This window comes from Pogoniulus pusillus, chromosome 12 (assembly GCF_015220805.1).
Source record: "Pogoniulus pusillus isolate bPogPus1 chromosome 12, bPogPus1.pri, whole genome shotgun sequence".
Lineage (NCBI taxonomy): Eukaryota > Metazoa > Chordata > Aves > Piciformes > Lybiidae > Pogoniulus > Pogoniulus pusillus.
In genome coordinates, this window is record NC_087275.1 from 9,869,050 (window position 1) to 9,881,771 (window position 12,722).

At 43.0% G+C, this 12,722-nt stretch overlaps 1 protein-coding gene across 2 annotated transcripts in view; it reads right to left on the bottom strand.

Annotated features, from left to right (window-relative positions):
* The window catches only part of SAMSN1 (SAM domain, SH3 domain and nuclear localization signals 1), a 108,123-nt gene that overhangs the window by 69,673 nt on the left and 25,728 nt on the right, over positions 1–12,722 (bottom strand). For both annotated transcript variants that reach the window (XM_064152312.1, XM_064152313.1), the window contains exons 6-7: positions 8,114–8,181; positions 2,003–2,071 (exon numbers count right to left, since the gene is read on the bottom strand). In XM_064152312.1, the coding sequence (XP_064008382.1) occupies positions 2,003–2,071; positions 8,114–8,181 (137 nt within the window). The remainder of the gene's footprint in view (positions 1–2,002; positions 2,072–8,113; positions 8,182–12,722) is intronic.

Consider the following 12,722-nt stretch of genomic DNA (forward strand, 5'->3'; position numbering starts at 1 on the left):
ATGTGTTCCTCTGTGATCTGTGTTAGATAGTATTGCCCTGCTCTGGCAGGAGGGTTGGACTCGATGATGTGAAGTGTGACACAATGGAATGTGAAAATGACCCTTTAAAATAGCACCTTTCATTTGACACATCTCTTCCTGCTGGGTCTGCATCAGCTGATCAAATTAGGGTACAAGAACAAATAAGCCTTGTTTGTACAGTGGTACCTGTAGCCAGGTGGGGGTTGGTCTTTTCTCCCAGGCAACCAGCAACAGAACAAGGGGACAGTCTCAAGTTGTGGTGGGGGAAATATAGGCTGGATGTTAGGAGGAAGTTCTTGCCAGATAGAGTAATTTGCCATTGGAATGGGCTGCCCAGGGAGGTGGTGGAGTTGCCCTCCCTGGAGGTGTTCAAGAAAAGCCTGGATGAGGCACTTAGTGCCATGGTCTAGTTGACTGGCTAGGGCTGGGTGCTAGGTTGGACTGGATGATCTTGGAGGTCTCTTCCAACCTGGTTGATTCTATGATTCTATAGTTGCATTTGCAGTTTGCCCAACCTATAAGCACCACTATCTAGGAGAAAAGGGTTTGCTCATATTATTAATTTTCTTCATATTGTTAATTTTCCTGCTTAATGGGGTTTAGTTATGAAAAAATCACCTCATAGCACAACTATAAATGAATGATGTAAATCACAGGCTACCCTTTAGTTGCACATGATTTACCTGTAGTGTGCATGAGCACTTTACAGACCAAACCCATACCTTTGAAAAAGGCACTGGTAGATGTGTATTACAGTAAAAGGTAAGACATACATTTCATTTGATAAACTGCTTCAGGTTTATCCTAAGAGATTCTAAATACCTTAGAAATCTTTGCTCACTGCTGAGGCATTATGAGGATTAACCTGGTGACAGAAATACAGCAATTTGGAAGCTAAAACACTGCTGGTCAGATTCCAGCAATCTCAGCCTTGTTGAGCACCCTTTCCTGGGTGCATGAACTGCATTCATTTCAGTAAAAGTACTTGCACAGCATGTCACTTCCCAGCATGAAGGATTTAGTCATGGCAGAGTCGCATCTCTGATTTTTCCTCAACTGCTTTGCCTTTCCCAAAGAACTGCAGTGATTTAATCATAATCTTAAATGCAGAGTATAGTGTAATTGTGAGAAGATACTAATTGCTGCCTGTTTAGTCTGTCAGTGGTGCTGTTGTTATTGTACCATAGACATTTCTGGAAAGTTACAGTAAAACACCCTTGGTGCACATTGTGAATATTAAAATATTCACATGATGTGAATGGAGTGAAGCTGGAGATGGGTAGGTTCAGACTGGACATGAGGAGGAAGTTGTTCAGCATGAGAGTGGTGAGAGCCTGGAATGGGTTGCCCAGGGAGGTGGTTGAGGCCACATCCCTGGAGGTGTTTAAGGCCAGGCTGGATGAGGCTCTGGCCAGCCTGATCTAGGGTAGGGTGTCCCTGCCCATGGCAGGGGGCTTGGAACTGGATGATCCTTGTGGTCCCTTCCAACCCTGACTGATTCTATGATTCTATGAATGATGATAGAGAACTTTTTGCCGTCTTTATACGAAGAGTTAGTTCTGCAAAAGTCACTGGATTTGGGTAAATTTCATGTTTAAAAATGTTAGTAAAGCCACTGACAAATAATATCTAGATGAGCGTTGTACAAACTACTTTTGTGTGCTCCTGCTCATGCATATCTGACTGTTAAATGTTCCTATTGTTTTAGTCTGATACTTCAACCACTCAAAAACTGATTCAGAGTCAAACTAAGTGGTCTAGGAATATAGGCAGATTTTATCCTGGGAATCACAGAGCAATAATAAGGTATTCTCAAAAAGATAACGAGATATCATGATTAATAACATAGATATGAATAAAGATTCTTCAATTTTTGAGGAAGCAACATACAATAAATGAAATTCGACTAAACCAGCACATTCTTCAAGGCTGCTAATGAAAAAAAAATTGTTAGAAAAAGGCTATTTTTATGGCAACTCACCATTTCACTGTTACCAGCAACACTTGTCTGGTGAACACGTGGTGGGATCCACTGCTCATAGTTTATCACCTAGATGGTAAGAACAGTAAAGAAAACCAACAACATGAGATTAATGAAAACAATCTGCATCATGGAATTGACTATAGGTTGAGAGCTGCAGTCATAGAATCATAGAATCAACCAGGTTGGAAGAGACCTCCAAAATCATCCAGGCTAACCTATCACCCAGCCCTAGCCAATCAACTAGACCATGGCACTAAGTGCCTCCCTTCCAACCCCTAACATCCTGTGATACTATGAAATCAGTATGCAAACAGTGTGTTCCTTCAATATCACTACCTCCAGGGAGGGCAACTCCACCACCTCCCTGGGCAGCCCATTCCAATGGCAAATCACTCTCTCTGGGAAGAGCTTCCTCCTGTGTCCATATAAAAACGATGGCTGACATAAACCAGCTGATACCCTTTGAAATCAGATTGATATCTTAATTTCCTAAATTATGTGGGATTTAGTAATATCTTGGAAACATCATGGTGTGTGTGTGGTCCAGTAGCAGAGCCATGCATTATACCACAGGATGCCCTAGGTCTTGGCTCTGCTTTCTCAGTGAGCAGGAAAGCCATAGAACACTTTCCTCAGCAGCAGCTCCTCAGCTGAGAAGCAAGTGTCACTGTCGCATTTCTAGAAAGTGTCTTGTTCAGTTTTCCTCATTTTGCCTGGGATGTTGAGCCCCAAAGGTCCAAACTTGAACTGGGCTAACAATGCAGAGAAAATGGGAGGATCTGTAGAACTATGTACACTATATACACTTCCATCATCTGCCCATAACCCATTTCTTGGTCACAATGTCCTCATCACAGGATCACCGTGAGAATACACATTCCCATGGGTACTGATGCAGTCCCAAGTGGGCAAGCCTGAGAGTGCTTATAGCTTATCAGTGAAAGTAATGAACACTAGCCTTTTTCCTTCATGAATATGAATGACACTTTGAAGGCTAAATGCAACCTAGGAATTTATGTGAGAAATGAGGCATGAAACATTTTTGAAAATGTATTAGCCCACAGACTGTATTGCTTCGTATTTTATGTTCTTCCCAATATGCTACAAAGGGTTTGAGCCACCAAGGCAGCCCTGCTAGATGTGAGCAAACAAGAACAAAGATATGAAACATACCTGCAGAAAGTAAAGCTGGGGTTTATGGCAAGATACAACTGTTATGTTGTTGTTCATGCTATGTCACTAGTCTCAAATACTCTTCTGTTCCAACTCCCTGTTTTTCCAGCACTATGAAATGAGCAACTATTTAGGCTATTTTGGGACTACACTTTTGGTGAAGTACTTAGGGAAGTTTGTTTGTTTGGTTTTTGGCTGGTTGGTTTTTGTTTGTGGGTGGGTTTGGTTTTTTTTTGGGGGGGGAGGTGGTGGTGGTGTTGTGGTTTGGTTTAGGTTTTTTTGAGTGAGAGGGAAAAAACCTGAAAATGTTCATCTATTTTATTTACTGTTGACTGTAAATTTGGCTCTCCTGTGTCTCATACAGTCACAGATATACAGACCAGCTGAGGTAGGAATGCAGCTCTGGGGGCTGTCCAGTCTAACTCCCCGGTCAGAGCAAGTCACCAGAGGTCTGTGTCCTGACAGATTTCAACATCTCCAGGAAGCCTCTTCAATGGTTTGGCCCCTCCTCACACTAGAGGAGTGGGGGGGTTTTGTGTTAAATGAAATGCCCTGTATTTCAATTCATGCCCACTGCCTCTTGCCCGCTGAGAATAATCTGGCTCTGTGCTCTTTATTCTCCCCATCAGGTGCTTGCCTACACATACCTGATCCCCCTGAGCCTTTGCTTCACGCTGAACAGTCCCAGGTCTCTCAGCCTTTCCTCATATGACATGCTTCAGTCACTTAATGATCTTCATGGCCCTTCAGTGGACTTAGTCCAGTGTTTTCCATTTTTGTCTTGTACTGGAGAGGCAGTAACTGGACCCAGCACCCTTATGTGGTGGGTTGGTTTGCCACTGCTGAGCAGAGGGGCAGGATCAGCTTCTTCAGCATGCTGGAAGTGCTCTGCCTAATGCAGCCTAAGAAGTAGCTGGCTTTCTTTGTTCCAAGGTTTTATCTCTGGATCATATTCAAGTTGGTGTCCACCAGGACACCCAGGACATCTTCTGCAAAGCTACTTTCCAGCAAATTGACCCCTAGTCTGTATTGACAGAAGGCTTTATTCCTACCAAGGTTCAGGACTTAGCACTGAATGGAATGAGTTTCCTGTTTTCCCATTTCTCCAGCCTGTTGAAGGCCTTCTGATGGGCAAGCACAACTCTGCACTTATGTGCACTCTGTCCCTTCATACAGGTGACTATGAAGAAGATAAATAGTTACAGACTCAGAATCAGCCTCTGGGTTAAAGCACTAGGGATTGATCTCCACTGGGACTTTGAGCCCAGCAGTTCAACCTGTTTTAAATCTGCCTCACTGGCCCGTTTTCTAGTGGAAATTTCACTAGTTTTATTAAGATATTATGTGGAACACTGTTGAATGCCTTAGTAGTAATGTCAGAGTAAACAACATTCACTGATTCTTCCCTCTTCTGCCAAGCTAGTCATTTAATTGTGGAACACCCTCAGGCTGGTGAGGCATGATTTCCATTTCATAAATTCATGTTGACTTCCCCAAAACATCTTCCTGTCCTTCATATGTTTGGGAACAGTGTCCAGGAGGATTTGTTCCATCACATTCCTAGGGACTGAGATAAGACCGACTAGCTTGTATTTCCCTGGATCTTCTTTCTGGCCCTCTTGAAGATAGAAGTGACATCCATGGCAGGCCACACTCCACTTGTGTGAGCTATCCCACCTCATTTCTGCAACACAGGTAAGAGTGCAGCCTTGCAAATGGATGCAGACCTCTATTTTCTCCTGTTTGCTGCCCGTGCTGTGTGCCAGCATACAGACACTGCATAAGGGTACACATTTCTGCTGATTTTGGGAAAAAAAAAAGTGAGAGCTTCTCCAAGAATGCTGTTCTCTCAGTATTTCCTTATTTTTGTTCAGAATCATAGAATAACAGAGTCAGAATATTAGGGGTTGGAAGTGACCTCTGGAGTTCATCTAGTTCAACTGCAAGATCACCTAGGGCAGGCCACACAGAAATGCATGAGACTGAGGGAGCTGGAGTTCTTTAGCCTGGAGAAGAGGAGGCTCAGGAGTGATTCTCATTGCTGTCTACAACCTGAAGGGTTGTAGCCAGGTAGGGGTTGGTCTCTTCTTCCAGCAACCAGCAACAGAATAAGGAGACACAGTCTCAAGTTGTGCTGGATATTAGGAGGAAGTTCTTCCCAGAATGATTTGCCATTGGAATGGGCTGCCCAGGGAGGTGGTGGAGTCCCCATCTCTGGAGGTGTTCAAGAAAAGCCTGGATGAGGTACTTAGTTGCTATGATCTAGTTGACTGCACAGGGCTGGGTGATTGGTTGGCCTGGGTGATCTTGGAGGTCTCTTCTAGCCTGGTTGATTCTATGATTCTGTGCATTCCACACCCATTGTTCCTTGTCCTATTGCTTGGCACCACTGAAATGAGACTGTCCGCTTTATCTTGACACTTACCCTTCAGATATTTATAGACATTGATAAGATCCCCTCTCAACCTTCTCAAGACTAAAACAGCAACAGTTTTCTAGCTTTTCATAGGAGAGAGATTAAAGCCCTTTAATCATAAAGCAGTACAACAAAGGAAAACAGATTTTGAAATCCTAAAAGGGCATTTTATCAATGTTATCTTGGTGATACTGAAGGACAGAGGTAGTAATCACTAAAATGCAAGGTAATGCTATTTAAAAAAAGGAACTTTACAAAAGCAAGTTCAGTAGGTCTTAGATTGGTACCAAAGCTTTGGGGGTATCCGAGTCTCTACAGTTCATTAGTAATGTGCCAAAAAAAGCAACTGAAAAACAGCAAAACATAAACAAACAAAAAAAAAGAGACAAGTCAAGAGTAGAACTTTGCTTTTAAAACAGGGTGAATCGTTCATGGGAAGGTGCTTTAGAGAATTCTAAGCAAAGTCATGCATAAAGCAAACATGTGCCTTGTTCCCTATTACCCCTCCATTCCTCTTTCTGTTCATATTTTATCACGTCTGGGGAATGGCCTCCAGAATCTTAACCCATGATTAACCAGATGCTGCCATGGAAAGATAGGGGAAGAGGCAGAGATCTCTCATGCTAGGGGAAGAACTGCTGTGGGAAATCAAAGAATAATCCATCTTTTTAAAATTTAGAAGATGAGAGGAAGAAAACAGAGAAAGAGTATGAGAGACGCAGAAAAGAGATCTTTTCTCCTTTCCTTCCTCCTCATCCACCTTTTGTCAGCAGGGAGAGGAGGTAATCTTGGGAACAAACTAACAATACAGAGACAGATAAAAGCCTGAGGGGAAGCAGGAGAAACTTGGAATATGCTGGCTTTCAAGTCACAAGTTTGCAATACGGTCATCTTTCCCTGCTATACAGATTGTTTGATTTTTCTTTTTAAGCCAGATTGTGTCTGTGGCCTACACTGGAGCTGAGCATTGCTTAAAATTGAGGTCTTCACAGCTCTCTGTCTTATCTCAGATGCCTTCAGGGTGATGCATGTACATTTTTTTTCTTGCTTTTAACCTGAGCGTCCAAAGTGACTCCTGACATTGTGTAGAAACAGCAAAGGAAGCTCAGCTTGAAGTCTTTCATAAAGTTCAGTGTTCACCTTGAATAGAACACTCTTCTGTAAAGGAAAATGGACCAGATTTTCAGCTTTTAAATAATGTATTGTTTTAATTCCTCATTTAGACCCACTCATGTGGGTGTGCATTATACACTTTTAGTCAGAGTCCCAAACTGGGTAACCTGATATGTCATGTGAAATCAGCAGAGGCTAAGATGATTTGAAACAGTGATGAACTGGGCCTGCAAGTAATATGTTAGCAGGGAAAACACAGGGCTGGAAGTGAAACAAAAAGCAAACGACTGAGATTCTAATTCCAGGCCTAGAAGTCTTTCTTTTCACCTTTCTGCTGCTCCTCTGATGATTTTTTTAACCTACTTTTATGTTATTGTTGCTATTGTTATTCACATCTAAGGGTGAGAATTTCTTAAATGCCCATGCTAGTGGGATACATAAAGGTGTGTTGTGAAGAGGAGACATAGCATGTGTTTACAGAAATTCAGAAAGCATTAGGATATATATACCAATAAAGATCATGCAAGATTGGTCTAGACACATAGCATGATCTTGGTAGAGACAATTCCAGCACATCAGTTTAACAGAAATGCATCTGTTTATGGAAAGAATCAGAGACCTTCAGAGGTCAGAAGGGACCTCCAGAGAACAAGTCTAACCTCCCTGCCAAGGCAGGATCCCCTAAGGTAGTTCGCTCAGGAATGCTTCCAGGCAGGTTTGGAAAGTCTTCAGAGAAGGAGACTCCACAAACTCTCTGGGCAGCCTGTTCCAGTGCTCTGTCACCCCTTCTCATGTTGAGGTGAAACCTCCTATGCTCCAAGGAACCATTGCTCCTTGGTCTTATTGCTGCTGACCACTAAAAAGTGATTGGCCTCATCCACTCCTCAGATATTGATAAGATCTCTCAGTCTTCACTTTTCCAGACTAAACAGCCTCAGGTTTCTCAGTCTCTCTTCACAGGGGAGATGTTCAACTCCCCCAGTCATCCTTGCGACTCTCCACTAGACTCTTTCCAGTAAGTTCCTGTCTCTCTTGAACTGGGAAGCCCAAAACTGGATGCAGTATTCCAGACGTGGTCTCATTAGGGCAGAGTAGAGGGGGGGAGAAGAACCCCCCCTAGACCTGCTGTACACACTTTTCCTGATGCACCCCAGGATGCCATTGGCTCTCTTGGCCACAAGGACACATTGGTGGCCCAGCAAAGAAGTATTCTAGGTATTAGCAACATGTGGTCTGCATAATGATAATGAAGCATAACTTATATAGTCATCAGTTCTTTAAAACTCATCTTCTAAACCACAAAGGCATACTAGCACTAAAGATTAGGCTAGGAAGATACTGAATGGAAGCAAAAAGTATGTATTTTACTTGAATAACGTTTTAGATTCTGAAAAAAGTTCCTTCACCTGGCATGCTGTTTCTTCTATCTTCTTTCCTTGCAGCAAACGTATCCCTCCGCCGATAGTATTATCGTCTGTGGATTGTGAATAAATGAAAGAAAACATGGTTTTAAATGGCTTAAGTTTTTCTGAGCAATGTAGCTTAAATTGCACTTGTTAGTTCAGGATGACATTTGCAGTAGAAAAGTGTAGAATTTGAATATGAAAAAAAAAAGGAGTAAAAATGATCATTGCAATTGAGATGTTTGCTTTAGGTTAAAAACTGCTTTCAGAGTGATCATCCTTCCGTTTCTTCTAAGAAATCAGTGCTTTGTATGGGACAAACATTTACTTTCATTACAACAACGAACAACAACAGGCTAAACAACTCTTTCTGAAGTTTGCCTTTAGTAAAGTCTACTTGGAGAGACCTAATCTTACTCCCAGTCTTAAGGCAAAGCCTCCACCCGTCATACTCCTGCAGAGAGGTCCTAGTGAAAAGGAAAATTATTTGCTATTCACAGGAATCATAGAATCAACCAGGTTAGAAGAGACCTCTAAGATCGTCCAGGCCAACCTATCACCCAGCCCTATCCAGGCAACTAGACCATGGCACTAAGTGCCTCATCCAAGTTTTGCTTCAACACCTCCAGGGACATTGACTCCACCACCTCCCTGGGCAGCCCATTCCAATGCCAGTCACTCTCTCTGGCAAGAACTTCCTCCTAACATCCAGCCTATACCTCCCCCCAGCACAACTTGAGACTGTGTCTGTCTCCCTGTTCTGTTGCTGGTTGCCTGGGAAAAGAGACCAACCCCCACTTGGCTACAACCTCCCTTCAGGTAGTTGTAGACAGCAATGAGGTCACCCCTGAGCCTCCTCTTCCCCAGACTAAACAACCACAGCTCCCTCAGCCTCTCCTCAAAGAGCTGTGTTCCAGGCCTCTCACCAGCTTTGTTGCCCTCTGGACACATTCCAGTATCTCAACATCTCTCTTGAATTGAGGAGCCCAGAACGGGACACAGTACTCAAGGTGTGGCCTGACCAGTGCTGAGTACAGAGGAAGAATAACCTCTCTTGTCCTATTGGCCACTCCTGTTCCTGATCCAGGCTGGGATGCCACTGGCTCTCTTGGCCACCTGGGCACACTGCTGCCTCATCTTCAGCCTACTATCTACCAGTACATCCAGGTCCCTTTCTTCCTGGCTGCTCTCCAGCCACTCTGTCCCCAGCCTGTAGTGCTGCCTGGGGTTGTTGTGGCCAAAGTGTAGGACCCTGCACTTGGTCTTGTTAAGTCTCATCCCACTGGCCTCTGCCCTCCCATTCAGCCTGGCAGGGTCCCTCTGCAGGGCTCTCCTACCTTCCAACAGATCAACACCTGCTCCTAGCTTGGTGTCATCTGCAAACAAAATGCTATCTTATTTTTCCGAAGTTACTAGAAACAAGTAGAAATGTGTTGGTTCTTTTCTCATGAATCCTAACCCAACATCCTTACTGCTGCTGAAGAATACCCTGTAACATCAATAATTCTCCTGTTTGCAAAAGGATAGTGAACTCTACATGTAGATTCACAAAGGCTAACTGTAGGCAAGTGAGACTGAGTACATTATTTCCTCTACAATCAACAGAAAAAGAAAGATTAATTCAGCGAATAATTCCAAGTGACTGAGGTTATTCAATTGTCACATGAAACAAAGTGTTTGAACATTACCATGAAAATTTATATTCAAAGAGGTAAGATCTTAGTCCTCCAAATGCCTCTGCTTATGTTGGAATTAAATCAGACTACAATGTGTATAGAGCTTGACAAAAAAAAAGCTCTCAAATGATGTGAGTGAAACAATCAGAGGACCACTGTACAGGTAAGTTAGCACATGTATTTTCACATCTTTTTAAAGCAAGTTCTGAATCAGGAGACATTTTTAGGATGGATTTTTTTTTTCTTAAATACAATCATCTGCAAACAAAAATTGCAGTACAATAACAAATAATCTCCCTCATAGTTTTGCAAGTTGAATGTTTTATGTCTAGGTTAAAACTCATGAATTACAATATTGGCATCAGACAAAAAAAAGATCAATTTTTTTCACATCCTAGTTCCACCTTAAAACCATAGGTCATGTGCAAACAAAACACCTTCAAACACTTCTTTGCTATATGCATCAAAAGGAAGAGGAAAAATGAGTCACAGAAAATTTTGAATTTGGCTTTAGAGGCTTCTGTAAGAGCTTCTGCCATAACAGGAAAGTGTTTTTCTCCTAGAGACTTGATGATTGCAGTAAAACCAGAAGCTCTTCCAAATGTATGCTACATTTCAAAATCTAACATGACTGATCAGATTTTAAGTTGACTCTGGAAGTCACTGAGGGCCATGTGTCTAGTAATCCAGTTATTTAAATACAGAGCCAGAAACAGCATAACTCACGTCAAGCAGTTCTGATACAGTTCTTATACAACACCACATTAACACAAGTGGGTTGTTTCTGGTCCTCAGGCTAATTTGTTTTCAAGTTCTGGCAGGCATCTCTACAGACTGTAGCCTTACTCTAAAAGTTAGAGTCTTGCAGTGCTCAACCCTGTCCCCACAAGTCTGCTTACAGTCTAGTCCAAAAGAGTATTATTTGGTAGCTGTTTGTATTTGAATCACAAAGAACCATGTGGCAACCTCATTGTGAAAGAATATGTACAGTAACACTGCTTTTAAGGTAATTTTGTTCAAAACCTAACAAACAATGGCAAGTTATTAAACCAAAACTTCATGGTACCCTTCAATCATGATCCCTTTTCCTAGCCCTAATAACATACATCCACAGTACTCTTAAATCTTGCTTAAATCAGTTCTCCAATCCCCTGTAAAATGGAATAGAGTAGTTGGGTTAAAAAACCCAAACAAAAAAAACTAAACCACCACCACCAAAAACCCACCAACCAACTCCCAAAACCTAACCAAAACCCAAAGCACAAGCATGCAAAAGATATATGCAAGCTGCAGTGTTCTTTTCTTCTTAACCTGGCGATGGCTACCAGTTACTGTACTGCGGAGTGGATAGGGAGCAGTGGAGAATTGCATTTGCTGACTCTGTTGCACTTTGGCAACAACAACCCCAGGCAGCACTACACAGTGGGGACAGAATGGCTGAGAGCAGCCAGGAAGAAAGGGACCTGGGGGTACTGGAAGATAGTAGGCTGAAGATGAGCCAGCAGTGTGCCCAGGTAGCCAAGAGAGTCAGTGGCATCCCAGCCTGGATCAGGAACAGGAGTGGCCAATAGGACAAGAGAGGTTATTCTTCCCCTGTACTCAGCACTGGTCAGGCCACACCTTGAGTCCTGTGTCCAGTTCTGGGCCCCTCAATTCAAGAGAGATGTTGAGATACTGGAATGTGTCCAGAGGAGGGCGACGAAGCTGTTGAGGGGCCTGAAACACAGCTCTTTGAGGAGAGGCTGAGGGAGCTGGGGTTGTTTAGTCTGGAGAAGAGCAGGCTCAGGGGGGACCGCATTGCTGTCTACAGCTACCTGAAGGGAGGTTGTAGCCAAGTGGGGGTTGGTCTCTTCTCCCAGCCAACCAGCAACAGAACAAGGGGACACAATCTCAAGTTGTGCTGGGGGGAGGTATAGGCTGGGTGTTAGGAGGAAGTTCTTGCCAGAGAGAGAGTGATTGGCATTGGAATGGGCTGCCCAGGGAGGTGGTGGAGTCGCTGTTCCTGGAGGTGTTGAAGCAAAACTTGGATGAGGCACTTAGTGCCATGGTCTAGTTGCCTGGATAGGGCTGGGTGCTAGGTTGGACTGGATGATCTTGGAGGTCTCTTCCAACCTATTTGATTCCATGTCAGCTTTTTTGGTTTGCCTCCATAAAACTCTTTCATAGAAACCCAATGACTAACTTATATAGTCAACTTTTCTCAGCAAGGATGCTTTTAGGCTGGCAAGTCTAGTGCTGATGGTTTGGTTTTGTGCTTGTGAGCCAGGATAGGTGTTTCTACAATTTTGTCTGCAGCATATATGTGCTTTTACTGCCTTATCAGTCTGGGAAACAGGCTTTGTTTGGGTTGGTTTTTGTTTTGGTTTTGGTTTTTCACAAATAATGTACACAGTGGCATTAAGGATTTAATCCAAGGCCTGCCAGTGTCAGTGGACATTTTGTCACTGATTTCAGTGAGATTTGGATCAGGTTTGTGGATACAGCTCTGAAGTAAGCAGAGAAGTCTATGCTGGTCACCACACATGGCTTACTAGATCTAACAAGAATTTATATTATGCAATAGACTGCAGACCTTGAAGGCTTATCTCTGTCAATAGAAAGGTTTGATCAATGGTGACAAATAATCTTCATCAATAATGGTACACTGTAAATCTCCTTGCAGTGGTTTTCACCACAGAGTGAAGGGGACTTCCCTTGAAATAATTTAACTGCAGTAGGGAAAAAAGAGATTTTTATTTAGCTGCCAGCTTTGCTTCCTTCTCCCTCTGGGCCCCTGCCCTTCAATTGCAACACTTGTCAGCTTTTTAGAATGTGCACTGCTTCTTTTGCATGTTTTGGATATTTAAAAGAGTGAAAAAAAAGTCTTGAGTGGAAAAGATTGTGGAGGAAGGTCAGAAAGTTCTGCTTTATCACTCAGCCTTTTCCCACCTTCAAGC